At 48.6% G+C, this 14,695-nt stretch overlaps 4 protein-coding genes across 4 annotated transcripts; 3 read left to right on the forward strand and 1 right to left on the reverse strand.

The window, feature by feature from the left end:
* Positions 1-3: 3 nt before the first annotated feature.
* Positions 4-411, forward strand: GT037_009443 (uncharacterized protein; the record flags this gene model as incomplete). The annotated part of the gene is made up of 2 exons (XM_038934490.1): positions 4-79; positions 113-411. 2 exons carry the CDS (start codon positions 4-6, stop codon positions 409-411), a joined length of 375 nt encoding a protein of 124 aa, XP_038782765.1.
* A 726-nt stretch (positions 412-1,137) lies between these two features.
* GT037_009444 (uncharacterized protein) lies at positions 1,138-5,712 on the forward strand (the record flags this gene model as incomplete). Its single annotated transcript, XM_038934491.1, has 4 exons — positions 1,138-1,657; positions 1,713-3,199; positions 3,649-4,141; positions 4,967-5,712. 4 exons carry the CDS (start codon positions 1,138-1,140, stop codon positions 5,710-5,712), a joined length of 3,246 nt encoding a protein of 1,081 aa, XP_038782766.1.
* A 3,313-nt stretch (positions 5,713-9,025) lies between these two features.
* On the forward strand, positions 9,026-9,945 carry GT037_009445 (uncharacterized protein; the record flags this gene model as incomplete). Its single annotated transcript, XM_038934492.1, has 3 exons — positions 9,026-9,197; positions 9,293-9,713; positions 9,765-9,945. 3 exons carry the CDS (start codon positions 9,026-9,028, stop codon positions 9,943-9,945), a joined length of 774 nt encoding a protein of 257 aa, XP_038782767.1.
* A 534-nt stretch (positions 9,946-10,479) lies between these two features.
* On the reverse strand, positions 10,480-12,015 carry GT037_009446 (uncharacterized protein; the record flags this gene model as incomplete). Its single annotated transcript, XM_038934493.1, has 4 exons — positions 10,480-11,132; positions 11,234-11,279; positions 11,346-11,605; positions 11,640-12,015. The coding sequence occupies 4 exons, from the start codon at positions 12,013-12,015 to the stop codon at positions 10,480-10,482; spliced, it is 1,335 nt and encodes a 444-aa protein (XP_038782768.1).
* Positions 12,016-14,695: the final 2,680 nt, after the last annotated feature.

Here is a 14,695-nt window from a genome sequence, read left to right on the forward strand (position 1 = left end):
GCTATGCCATGGAAGACGCCAAAGTCGTCGCAACCGCAACTGCAAGCTGCGCAGTTTCGTAAGCGTCCCTACATAAACTGTATGTGAGTCTTTTGCTAACTCGGTAACCCAGATATAGACCCGTACTCTCCTCATTCGTCTTTCCAAACTTCGCCGTCGCCAGCGCTTCTTCCGCGGTCTCAATACATACATCCGCCGCAACCCACCGCAACCCAGTACTTGCCTAAGGCACATCTATGCGTACTTCCTTCCAGGAATCATAAGGGAAGGACACTGCGCGAGATGCCAGAGACTCATTTTGCATTTCTCTGTGTGATGGAGATGTGGCGACTAATATGCCTTTGTCTTGAGAATGCGCACCGGCTGATGGATCAAGGCTTCATCATCTTCATTTGGGCTAAGCCCGAGTAGAGGGCTTCCACACCCTATGTTCAGTTAAGTCTCCGTGCTGAGTCAGTCATCCTAGGGAACACTATCATGTCCACATTTGTATGAGTTGTATTCAGGCCCCTCTACTCAATCCATTTACGAGGATCCTACACCGAGTAGCTCGCAACCTACTGCCCTTCTGGTCTCCAGTCTCGCGTGAAATATACCATTTTGGCTTCATTAGTTGTGCCTGAAAGATTGTCGCTGAAGTCCATCCTAATTATATGGTCTTACCACAACAACAGGACATCATCGATGATGAAGTAGCACTTACCGCCAGTGTCGCAGAATATGGACGACACTTCCCACCCATTGCGATGTCACTCAAGGGACTTGCTAGCAAAGCAGCTATATATAGATCTACGTTCGGTAAACACGAAAGGAAGATTGTGATGGAAATACTGGGTCATCTCTGTTGGCTTCAGGCAACGAAATCATGATGTAAAGATAAGGCTACACGAGCTGTGACTGGGCAGGATCGTCGGAAACATAAGCACGAGTACCGCTGTGACTTTCCGTGTTGTTTCTGTTATTGAGCGACGAAAGCTAGGCGCTCGCGTAAAGTTCAGCCGCAAACATGAAGGGAGGGGGCTGAAGCGGCCAGCTCAGCCTTGCTGCCTGGCACCACAAATTAAACCCCCGGTGCCCCCCGAATTCTGTGCGATAGTTTGCGCTTCCACTTTTCGTACTTAGTCCTGGTTCTGTATCATGGCTCCTTCGATCAAATTCGCACGCTTCAAGAACGCTACATTAGAGCTCTTCGAGGCGCCCATCGAATCCACAGATTACATCGCTTTCTCCCATGTCTGGGGCAACTGGGCCTGGCGTTCGACTGATGGTATACCGTACGAGATCAAAGCATCGGAAGAGAAAGCTCATTTCATCGCAAATGACCTACCGGCTCTGGTTGGCGACGATGCCTTTTGGATGGATACGTTAACTGTCGATCAGCGAAATCCAGCTGAAGTCTCCGAAATTGTGGACAAGATCCCTACGATCTTCAGAATGGCTAAGAAAACTATTGCAGTCAGGGAATGTGATGGGCTGTATGACTGCTGCATTGCTGCTGTCAATGGTTTCGAGAGTACGGCCGAATTCCGCCAAAAGTTCCATGCTCACGACGATGAGCACTTTGACTCCATCTGCGCAGAGTCTTATCTACAAAGACTGTGGACGCTGCAAGAGTGCCTACTCTCCCATACCATAGAGTTTGTAGTTGGAACAAACAGTATGTCACAGTTTTTGGCTTCCAAGGTTGATATTCGTGATTGACTAGTACTCAGATCAGCCGAAGACGCCTGCGGTGCGGGCTCAGACTACAGGCGACAACGACATATACCGACATCGGGCGGAACGACTGATTCTCGCGGATGCTCTCTGGGTTCTAGCTTATTCATTCTCCGGCTCTCAGGGCATTCCCGCCATGAATGATTTCTTCAAGGCATACGTTCATGGCGGCACCGTCGTCAACCCTCGTAGCGCACAGCGTAGTCAGGAAGAAGACATCCACACCGGTTCTTTTCTAAAGGTCAATCGAGCATCCCATAGGTCCGCCACCATGCCCCGAGACTATATCTTTGCGACAATGCCTTCATTTCCGTGGTACACGTACCCGAGCAAAGAGGCTCTAACAATGTCCTTTGGGGATATCTATTTGGATCTCTACCAGCAAGCTGCACGCTCTGGGCATGCTTTTACGTGCAGGTTCACACGTTCAATGATTGATGCTACATGTACAGATCCCGTTAGTGGCTGGCTACCAAGTCAACATCTTCCCAGTCCAACGACGCTTGGTGACTTCCTGAAGCTTGTCGGACAGCGCGTACCCGAAAAGTCGAAAGTCTCTTCACAGCATGTACATGTCACATCGGTTGTGCACATTGAAGAATTTGAGTGCGAAGATTCCCCAGACTTCGTTATTGCTTTGCTGGAGGCCTGTCTCAAAAACTTTCAAGGACAATGGCAAGAGTCTCATCGGGGCGGTGAGCTTTCCAAATATGGAAACTATCCAAGCACCCGCTGGAACCTTGATCCCCTAGACGCTCAACTTTGTGGTTGGTTACCCACTGATCCAGAGTATGCAATTCGAGTGTTCGAGTACAACGATTACAGTTTGGTTAGGATCGGCCCTGGCCTAGAATACGAGGAAGACGATCTTTTACCAGACTTTCGCAGTCTTGACGAGACTGAGCAAGAGGCACGTAAGGATGAAACTGACAATGTTGACCCATTGTTTGTGCAAGCGAGGAAGATATTAGACAACATATGGTGCGCACACGATCCGCACCACATTGACGCTGCGCAGAAGGGTGATTGGGCCACTTTCAAGCAACAGATGCAAGGTTTGTGGTCAAAGCCTTTGCTACGAACTATGCTTCTTCTTGCTGCCATGGTCAATTGTCGCGTTCCGTTATCAGCCGCAGCATGGGTGAACAAGCTCTTTGTCCCTGTGTACATTCACCACGGTAAATTCCTTCTTTCAGCCGGGCTGCTAGCAAAACACGCACGTCAGCCAAAGCACCAAAGGCAAGAACCTGATTCCATGTTATGTGTTGGTCAACACCTCCCTTCTTCAGACCAGACAGCTTTTGGCAAGGATCTGTATCTCGTAGATGCCAAGTCCAAGGTTCCCGTTGGCTTGGTCCCGGATCTTATGCCGGACGACCCTACGGACGAGAAATTTGCGAAAGTCTCATGCGTCATGTATAATGGGTTTTGCAAGTACATGGGGAACAACCAAGTGGCATTTGCGGCTTGCCCGCTCAGCAGTGTGAGAATTTCTGAATCATGATTTCTCATTCTCCACGGTGTGGAATAGTAACAGTCAATGATTATGAGCTGTTAGCGATATGCATCCTTCCAGCACGGTTACACGGCTCTACTGTTACATTGGTTTCACGCTATGGCAATATCAGTGATATTAAAGGTTATGCATCTACTCTCCTTGCATTAATGAGGAATAGAAGCATCTCCCCTTGCGAAATTCTCAATGAAGTGATTTCATGCAAAACGTTGCACTCGCTTATACAAGATATATTGGCACGCACGACCAGTCACTTCCCGTAGAGGCTGTAGAAGGATGAATAGAGCTAGATCTCGCTGCATTCATTCCTATAGAGCTACATACCATGTATAATAGAATATCGGTACTGGGCTGGAGAGCCCTCAAAGTTCCGGTATCTAGCTAGAATCTCATTCTTGTCCTAAGAAGACGTGCAGAAGTGGCTCGAGCTTTGCTTCCAGGATCTCCATGACGGGCTATTTCCACCAGAAGACGAGCACGACGATGAAGACGCGGATTTCAGGGGGTCCAAATTAGACTCTGCCATCGCCGTCTTCGAGGCACTCTTCCGAAGATCTGATCATTTCGCAGACAAGGACGCTACGACGCAATACATGTCAACGAGCTCGCAGCCACCTTCACGGGGTGATATTCGAGACTCACTCCTTTCTCTGGCCTGTCAGAAGTATAACGACGCATCGAACGTCAATCCTCCAATACATGCTCAAACGGCAGATGAACTTTGGTCGCACATTATGCGCTTCACCAACGGTCATCCAGCTGGCCGTACTACAAACGCTTACGACGCCTGGCTCTTTGTTGAACCTGTATCGATCGGCGGTCTGTTTGCTGTTCTCGAGAGGAATGTCATCCTAGCCGATACTCCAGGTCTGGACGATATCAACCTCCTTGCTGAGAGCAGTGTACTGAGTCATCTACCGCGATGCACAACCGTGATCATCGCTCATAACATTGACTGCATCTTGTCTACTCGTTGCCTTCAAAAGATGATCAGGACAAGGCGTGGCTGTCCTGTGGCTGTAGTGGCTACGTGTTCGGAGGTCGGAGATCCTTCTAGCATCGACAAGAACGAGCTTGAGCAAACTGAACGAGTCCGGCGGCTTGATGCGCAGCTTGAACAGTGTAAAAGCGAACTCCTGTGCTATGCAGCGACCTCTGGGCACAGACCGTTAATACAGCTGAAGAAACGTCTCATTCAAACTCTCAAGGCACAATCTTTGTTGACCAACGTAACCAACAAAACTCGAATAAGATCTTGTCACGGACGATCTCACCCAAAGATGTGTTCTGCATCACCACACACGATTATCAGCGCAACGTCAGTGGATACGTATTTGATAGCTTCGCCTCGTTCCCGCTCACTCCGAACGGTCACAAATACCTGCACTGGAAAAATATATTGTTTCGCTCTGTGCGCCGATTCGGACTAAGGAACTTGTTCGATACGTAGCGTTCACGTTACGAGATCTCATACACAACATAGAAACGAGGTATCATGCGCGTACCACTGCAGTCGAAACAACAATTGAGGGTGGGATTGGTATATTACGCGATTCTTGTCTTGCCAACATTGATCGTTGCATCGACAAAATATTCGAGGATCGTATCGCGGGACAGCTACTAGGGACATTAGAGACAGTCTTGCCTGCATGCATTGATGTGGCGAGAAAGTTGTGTCGCGAATCGCTCAGCAGGTTTCAATACAATAGGCACAGAACTTACATGCGAAATAAGGAAAATACAAGTTGCCTAGATCCAACGTCCGTCATTGGAATATGCAGTTGCTCGCGCCGATAAAGAAGGGTCTTGATCCGATCTTCGACGCCACGCTTAACAACTTGCAAAACGGTTTCGACCAGGTGGAACGAGAAATTTCATCAGCGATGAAGCTTCTGGATCTCAACCTTCGTGCTCAAAGCCCGGAACCGATCACTGTCGAGCTAGACACATTCATCCCACGAATCACCCATAAGCCTATCATACTTCGGAATATGGAGAATGCTTATACCAATGGCATTACAGCTTCTATGCAAGAACAGAATGACCGCTGCTGTACGGACATATTCGAAAGGTCATATTTTCGGGATAAGATGAGCAAAGTCTACGATAAGAGTTACCGGACCAGACCAACACCAGGACAGATAGTGAAGCTCGCACAAATGGAAACGTTTGAGCAATTACTTTGCGACACGAACCCCGATCCTTTCAACGCTGTCTATACGCGTTTGGAAGAAGCCATTGTTTCGGAAAAGCGAAGTGTCAAGGATCTCTTGGAAGAACATGTTGGTGCCTTGGTCCAGAGTATCGAGGAGGAGTTCGAGCGGTCAAGAGAAGTCCGTGTGGCCCTGACCGACGACGAGGCTCAAAGCATGGATGATCTGCTAAACAGTACAGTGACGGCAGCAAAGGTGCGAGGGATTCTTGAGGAGAAATTAAAGGAGTATGGGGTGGACGTGGAAGCTGAACGTCAGTCATTGTAGACACGAGTTCACTGTCGCTTCGCAAAGTGGAACCTCAGCAAGTTGCTTTTGTGATGGAGGTTGCGAAACGGGGTTGTGACGGAGGTTGGGATGGCGACAGCAGGCATCCTCCTATTCCGGGCCGACTGGGCAGATCGCGCTAGCTGCTGGCGCCAACATCTCCCTCCAGCTTCAGCCCTGACCTCCATTTCTCCTACATGACACACGCGTGCACGTCTACACGCACTCGAATCGCATGTGGAGACCACGAATCGTACTTGGACATGATAAAGTTCCGGCTCTTTGATCCGCTGTCAGGGTCAAAGGCTCAACTACCGCCCCCCACCAATCGACCGCCGACCAAAACATGAGGCTGTCACTTTAGCGCCGTGACCCACAGCCACTCCTTTTGCCATACACGCCATTTTTAGGGTCTGTGTCAACTGCCAGGCCCTGAAAGTTTTACAAGACGCATGGGGCACGTAGCTTTGGCTAGCAGGCCTCTACGATGTCGAGTTTGAACATCCTGGAAAGACTCGACGAAAGCTCGTTGGGTCAACTTGCTGACAGCCGTAAGAATAGAGTTGACGGCCGGTGGGTGTATGCGTTCTTGTCGTATTATCTCTCCCGTCTCCTATAACTCGCTTCTGGTTACCAGTGGTGCGCTGATACAGTGCCATGTTCAGGATAGCGCCGGTCATTTCTACCACCCTGGTTCAAGAAGTCTAGCCTCGAGTCGCCCAGCTCCAAGACGCAACCAATGTGCTATCTGCTCTCCATCTACCTAATGTTCCTTCGATTCACGTGTACTTACTCCGTCTTCATGTTATATGTCTACATCATCGTTAAGCTTCGTTTCCCACTTGCGTAGTCATGTCAGCTGGCACTCTTCTCTCTCGTGTCTAGTCTTATGTCCTACAATATCAACATAAACTACGTCTGTTCAACTGTGCAGATGTTGATAAGGCTACACTGCGCGGTGTTATTCGTACTACAAACGTTCTGAGATTAGAAAGCCCGACTGTTCTACGCTCTACGCAGATGTTAGTAATTGTGATGCCACCGAGCTAGGGGCTGGAAACCCTGTCCAGCGGTTTAGCAGTATGTCACTCCAAAATACTATTGCCACTACTAGATGCTCATATAGATCTCGATATCGCTTCTCGACGCTTGGCATGACGAGTAACGAGAATAATGTCTCGGGTAATTTGGTGCAAATCCTAGATTGTGCGGCTCGAATCCTGACTGCAAGCTGTCGTATGCGTGATATCCTACTTAAATCCGAGGTGCGAAAGAGTGTTACTATAAAATAAATGTCTCTGCTTCGCTTGACCATCAGATTTCTGTCTTGCACTTGCGCCTGGGGACTAGATTCCCAAACCGCACTCTCTACCTATAATCAACTTCGACTTACTTTTCCTTACTTGAACTCTACTACTCTCGTATACCACCACGTTTGCAGATTACCTATACTCTCAACCCCGCTGTTGTATGCAACCACGCATCATAAGTATTATACCTGTGTAGTCACTTGTACTATTATTACTCATACTATCATCACTTATACTATCATCAATTATACTATCATCACTTATACTATCATCACTTATACTATCATCACTTATACTATTATTACTCATACTATTATTACTCATACTATCATCACTTATACAATTATTACTTATACTATCGTTACTCATACCCGCCCAGTATAACACCTCTTAGCTCATAGATGTGATATGGACTGGGCGAACGCCATCGCTAAATGGAGGACTCATGTGTCGTCTTGATGCTACCGACGAAGGCGCAAACAGGTTGTGGCAAGATGCTCGAAACCCACCTTCTGCACAGGCTCTATAGCTTGATTACACGCTAAGAACAGATCTCAAGCTATGGAGTTGGTATCCTAGCGACTGGGATCGAATCGAGAACTGTAACTTCGGCGGCGACGACAGCAACGAATTAGCACTACTAGGCAAGCTAACAAAAATTACTCAAAAGCTTAGCAATGTAGTGTACAGACAGTGATCTGTACGTCAAGGCGGATCCAGATGAATTTTCGAGCATCACAGTGTTGATCGACTGCAGGGAATCCTCTCGGCGGAACGCTTGCTTTCTTGCTTGCGCAACACAAGGCTGAACTCGGCATAGAACACATAACAGTGGTGACGATCTTTCGCGATAACAACGACGACCCAGATGATAACGATCCATATGTGTACATTTTGTACCAAATCGAGGACGTACAAGAGATGGATACCTCAGTACAAGCCAGTCATATCGGCGACGTTGTGCTACCTCGAGGGCAAGCCGAGCTCAAAAACATCATCCGCACTCGTAGAATCACCATGGGAGATAGACACTTTTCCATGAGGAGCACGTGGCAGTCGGGTGCGATAGGGGTGGATGCCTACTGAAGGTTTGTGCAGAAGGAATCGAGATCGTAAATGAGAGTCCCTTGCATGTAGGCGTTAAAATTCTAGGAGGGCGTTGGACAGCGCAATGTTGCTAGTCTTAGTATGTGCGATAGATATCACATCTCCGTGTGGAGGGAATAAAACCCACCTAGAACCAAGTCTGCTAGGGCAGTATCCTTTTTTTGTGACGTACACGACCTCCACGTTGCAAAGACATTTACCGACCTCACGCATTTAGGATTCGTGTGTGACCAGAGCCATTGCACGCAAAAAGCAAGCAATGACGCCAACGCCCCACCCGTGCACTAAGCATTCTCGCTAAGCAAGGCCCCGCGGCAGCCCGTTCCATGACATCACAGCCACCTTTCTTGCAGTTCATTTCCAATCACCTCTCAACTTTCCCATCCTCGTCTTTTCGCCGGACCCAGCCGGTACGCTGATTAATACTGCATTTGTGCGAAGACGTTTGGTCATTTGCTAGGCTACGGCTGCGTGGAAGTGATAAGCTTCAGCGAAGCAATGATAGCGTATGATTGACACTAGGGCCTCGACAGTTGGCGGGTGCGTGTTTCCCTTGTGGGCCGGACAAGGTTGGAGACGGGGTTAAGATTTAATTTGATCTGTGATGGGAGGATGGGATGCGTGCCATATCAGTTGACGTAGGGTGGTTGGCAAGCGGACCTTTAAGTATGCAACTGCCGTGAAACTCAACCTGGAGGCTCGATATTTCCGCGCGGTGACTAGTTTCCTTCGGAGAAGAACCCAACGGCCCTTTTTGTTGACCGTTTCTTAACGCGTCTACTATCCCAACCTTCCGCGCCCGCCCTTGTTGTTCTTCATTCTATCTGTCCCACCACGCGCACTTCGTTGAACAACTCCACCTCACATCTCATCACTAGCATTCATATCCAGTCAAGATGGCGGTAATATGGGGTCTCGACTTGAAGGAGATGCAATGGGGCAAGTTCAAATCCGGGTACATGTTTGGGAATACAATGTACCACAACCGCCGCACAAAGTTCATCATCTACCAACTCGCGATGATTCTCTGCGTTGTCAGTGAGAGTTTAGGAACGGCAGCGCTATCTGGTATGATATATCCTTTTGCATACTCCTAGTCTTGGTGGCTGCAAACCATATGTGCCACCATTCCACGTCAGGGATAGTAGCTAACATCAAGCCAGATTATGTCGACCAGCAGAAGTTCGTCTCAAAACTTGACGGTAACGTCACGGTTCACAACAATGACTTTGTCGGTATCGCTTCGTACAACATCTTCGTTGGCATCTTCGTTGCCACCATCTTCGGTGCTGCCTTCTTCTTCGATCTTTTCTGGCCCGAGCGACAGGAGTCGAAGGGCGTCAAGACCGCCTGGAAAGTTTGCTCTGTCTTTGCTTGCATGGCCGCGCTCGCCGACGCCCTGGCGTATACATATATCGTAGCCAGCAGGAGTGCGTACATAACTGGTACGGATCCTGCGACTGGTGGTTCATTGTTGTCGCAGTTCAAAAAGGCCGGAGAAACCCCGCTTGCATACAACAAGAACGGGCGCGCGATTGCTAGTGTCGTATTCTTGTGGCCTGGCATGATCTTCACATTCGTCAGGTACGACATCTCCTATTCAATCTTATCGCTCTTGCTGACCTACGATCCTAGTACATATCTTCTGTGGCACTCATTAGCCCACATCGACGCTCATGGCCCGATGTCAACACACGCCCGCAACGAGAAGGCGGCTACAGACGGCGCTAGTGTCGCGTCTGCAAATCTCGACGGCACAGCGCCAGTCACACAACCCGCGCCGACACATACCAAGCCCGCCGTTAGTACCGTATAGAATAGGTTCTTAGGGGGCAAACCACGTCTTGCTTCTGTTGTTAGAGAAACTGAGCTGCAGGGCGAGAATTTCGAGATGCAGAGTTTCCAGGAAGGAGTGGAGACTCTGGGTGAAAGCAATATTGAAACGGTGCCGGCCGATGAAAGCGATACCCATCCAGCTTTCCGGATGGGAAGTCCTTTCGGGTTTCGGACGTCACCACCTGGATAGATCATACAAGGATGGACGTCGATTCAAGTCAATGGATTCTTTGTGCGATACACGACGAGTTTGTTGGGATAGATGTGGTTTATGGAGTATACCCCCACATCTGATGCGGCGTTCTTACGGATAAGTGGGATCTTGAGTATTGATACCCCAGTAGCTTGTTTAGTTACATGAAAATGAACCATAATATCTGATTCAATCACTGCATTAGTATTCGTAGTAGTCTGACATTGATTTCCGGTCATCTTCTTGCACATGCAACAACTTCCAGCTATCCACTTGGATTCTGATCAGAACAAACGACAAGAAGTCCCCAAGCCGAGCTGATCATAATTCCCGCTTGAACTCGTGACTGTACAGCACCATCTCGCCGCGCTCGCCCAAGCTCATCTCATGCACCCTGCTAATGTTTCGTCCCAAATCCAGATCTACCATGCTATCTTTCCTCCTGGTACCGCGTCGCGTATGTTTTCCTTTTGTACCCTCATCCAGCATTTCCGTATCTTCGGGCAATATATCATCTTGAGGTACGTCGTCGATGCGAAACAGAAGTTGCACTTCCGCATGATGATCAGGTTCGGTCTTGCGATCACGAAAAATGGTTATGGAAGAGACGTGTTTCAATCCAAGTTCTTCCTTGTGCTGAATAAGGAAGAAGGCTATGGTTGAACCGATGGGCGAGCCCAGAAGTACTAACGCCTCTTCACTCGGCATATTCAATTGTAATCCCGGCCAAGTTGGAACGCCTTCAGTAAATCCATGATTTAAAAGGATCTTGATAATGATTGGCACTGTGTCCTCATTCGTGACATCTTGGCCGAACCAATATTTGAGGTTCTTAGGAGTTGGACTGCGTAACCAATATGCAGCTAGGATGTCGGACGCTATACTTAGCTTGGGGAGCTCTTCTTTCTTGACGTCCCAGTCTAGATTCTGTTCTGCTGCGGCTTTGGGACCAAGAAAATCTTGGCCGAATATCACTGGAAAGAGGTAAATTAGCATCTTTTCTACCAGACAACAACGGTGTTTCGACACCAATGCAGGTAAAGTGTATCTTGTAGGAGGAGAATAGGAGACTCACCGCCTTGTTCCGGATTTAGAGTAAATCGGAACCAAGCACCAGTATTCTGGAGTCAAAAAGCGTCAGCAATGAATCCGTTGCTCTAGTATGTTCGCTTCCCCCTTTTACTCACCGGGTATGTTTTCCCGTCGACTTCGTAATTTTGCTCATCGATGGGAACATCTTCCCCATCATCGTACTTCAGTTGGTCGTCGTAATGCTCGATGGAGATGCCGATGTTTTTACCGCCGTCTTTCATGGGAGTGGTACTCAGACCCAAAGCTGTGAGTGCGACTTCGATCATGTTCTTAACATCGGGAACGTTGTCGCCGAAGTTGGCGCTTACATCCTGGTCGTATTCCCCTTCGAACCAACCCCAGGTTGCCAGTTCATCTGTCGAGAAATGAGTGTTAGCACATGGTTATACTGGAGGCGTATGAGTTAGAAAAGTCAAGCATTGTGAGAGTTAGGAACTTGCCTTCAAGAGTTCCTTTCCAGGGACTGCTTGCTGAGGGAGGCAGTCTCTTAAATGGGTCTGGCCATTGAACTCCAGCCGCAGAATCAGACATGTCCATGAGGCAGTAGAACATGTTTCCTTTACCCTTGAATCTCTGCCATGAATTGTCGTCGGCGATATTACTTGTGTCCCAGTCTATTCCTGCAATCTGGACTGACTGCTTGTCACTGATTGAAGAGAGATTGGGGAGATTTAACGCACTATCTTGGCGATACAGGAGACCTGACGGGGAGGGGAAAGAGGATGAGGTAACAAAGGGTTTTTCGACGGGTTTGGCGTAAACCATTGTTACGCAGACCGCCAGGGCTATGGAAAGAGTAATGATAGTCATGGCTAAGTGGACTTGGAAATCTGAGTTGATTGGGTGCAAGTTTATCCAGATTTTGGTTGGAGAGTGAAATGTACCAAGGGAGAGAAGTCAGGAGTGAGTGGATTAATTACCTCGTCATCGTTGCGAAATACCTGAATAAGTGGGTCAGGGATAGATGACAAACGGACGAAGGAAGCGGCGAACGTATAGGCACCTAAATTGTAGAGAAAGTGATTCAGTTCAGTGACGGTGTAAGTGAATAGATTCGGCCTATGCCCCTTGGCTACAACACCTTGTCAGATTCTAGCGAAGAATGGTACAAAAGATACGCTTACCACCATTTGTGAATCGCTAGTTATTGCGATAATTTACCATGCCTCGAGAATTCGCGCTTCATGATATCAAGCAATAATGTGGATGAGCCGCGAGACGGAAACATTGTACCAACGTATTCTAACTCGCTCAAGCCCACGGCTTACCACCATCGTCGGACCCCTTCTATCAACACTCACCATCTGCAACCTCCTTACATTCTAACTTATATCCACTCTATAATTCACCATGCTATGGCTCCTCTTAACTCGCCCTACCTTACTCATCCCCCTGCCTATCTCCACATCATTGTCGGCGTCCACCATCTCGCAGTCCTCAGGCAGCAAGTCGCGATCCGCAACATTTTCGATACCTAAGACTGATTTATGCCTGTCCGAAGCATACGATTCTCTTTGTAATCGTGGCAAATGGTAACCTTGGAGATGTGCTTGTTGCCGAATTCAGCTTTGTGTTGGAGGAGAAGGAAAGCGAAACTTGAGCCAATGGAAGTGGCTCAACAATCGAAAGAAAACCCCTCCCAACAATGCTTCATACCAAACGTTGAGAGGCTTTCATTGAAGGAGCAAGAACGAATTAACCTCTTTCTCCGTCCCTCTTGCTCTCCTCATCACTTCAATTATACTTTCCTATCGACTCGAACCGTCCCGCGCTATACTCATTGCATCGAGACATATGAATGAACGCATAGTATATGAAAGATAAGAGAGCTGACCTGAGCAGGTCAAGAGGACAAACAGAAAAATACAGACGTACGAAAACTCTTGAAAATCGCGATGCGTCAAACGAGTGAACAACCAAACACGCCATCAAAGACTTCGATAAAACGTCTATTGAGGTCTTCTCATCAGCTGCGCGACTCACAATAAACTTCCCTTTGCGTCCTCGAAGTGAACGATCATTGCATACCCCATGACGCACAAAATCGCGGATAATGCTTTCACACTTACAAACAACACGAGGCTAAGTGACACTCGTTGCCTCAAGTACACAGACGATAGTGGTCAGATCGGGTCACTTTGCCGGCAATATCTATTTGCGATCCCGGTTATCGGGACGCCGGTCGCACAAACGCGACGTCTCGCTGTTATCCGAAAAACGAGAGGTACATTACTCGGCGCGATTGTGTAGCAGCCCGTTGCAGGAAAACACATTCGACCATCTTGTATGTACCGGGGTTTGTGTGCTGACTGCACTGCTAGTCCGAGAAACGGATGTTACGTACGAGAGACGGCCCGTCTGCTTAGTCGTATACTTTGTATGGGTGGCCAGTCGGAACTCCAAGGAATGTTTCTTATCAGCGCAACAGCTGGCGTGAGTGTGCTGGTGTCATCGCAACATGCCCGAAAAGCTACGTGCAGTCATAGTGACCACTCCATGTCATCATAAGACTACAATCTGACCAGTAATCTGGCCTGGCTGGGTGGTGGTGTGAGGAATACTAAGTATTGGTAACGCAAGGAAAAGGCCATATTTGGTTTATCCCCATGTTCGAGTCGAGAACCGACGTCTTGGTACGCTACTGCACACATGGGAGGCGTACGAATGCAGTAGCTCTGCCGTAAATCTACAAGCTGCAACCAGTACTCTCATGGCTGACAAGGCGGGGCAACAAGGAAAGTTGCCGACGCCGTGACTGAGAATTAAGCTACGAGCTGCAGTATCGCATGCAGCCGCGAAACGATTGGAGCGCCACTTATCCGAGGGCCAAAGGGAGTGAAACCCGAAACTACAGTTTGGCGTTACTTGAAGGCTGCAGGCGGCGCATTATCCTGGCGTTGGAGGCTGTCGACGGCGCATTATTTTTGGGTGTCGGAGGAATAAGAAAGCGTATCGATAGTGGCAGTAGTCTTCCGGAAGTGTATGCTTGCATCGTGCAGGTGGAGCGGAATCGTTTGTCTGAGAAGAGCTGATGTCACAGTACTCTTTTAGCAGAACTCTGTTTTTCCAAACAGCAGTCGACACAAACTTGCAGAAGGTTTCTCCTTTGTACAGCATGCCTTGAGCCTACCTATTTAGTGCTGACTGCACACGCGGAAACGTGGGCGCAGAGCAAAAGAACTGGTGTTCGGCGAGCCTGCAGTCAGCCTCGGATGCCCACATATTCAAGGACAGCAAGATGACGCACAAGGCCTGTCGTAGCGAGCTTCAAGAAGTACGCACAACAGCACCGGAGGAGCGGAACGAGATGCGAAAGGGTACATAATTCCGGATCGACGGCGGAAATTTCTTTGGTGCGACGACTCATTGAGTCGCGACAAAAGTCGTGGGGCTGGCACGCGGATTGCTCAAGGAACACGATCGGGGAGAGATGGCGGCCTCGGAC

Source organism: Alternaria burnsii, assembly GCF_013036055.1.
Source record: "Alternaria burnsii strain CBS107.38 chromosome Unknown 728, whole genome shotgun sequence".
Classification (NCBI taxonomy): Eukaryota; Fungi; Ascomycota; class Dothideomycetes; order Pleosporales; family Pleosporaceae; genus Alternaria; species Alternaria burnsii.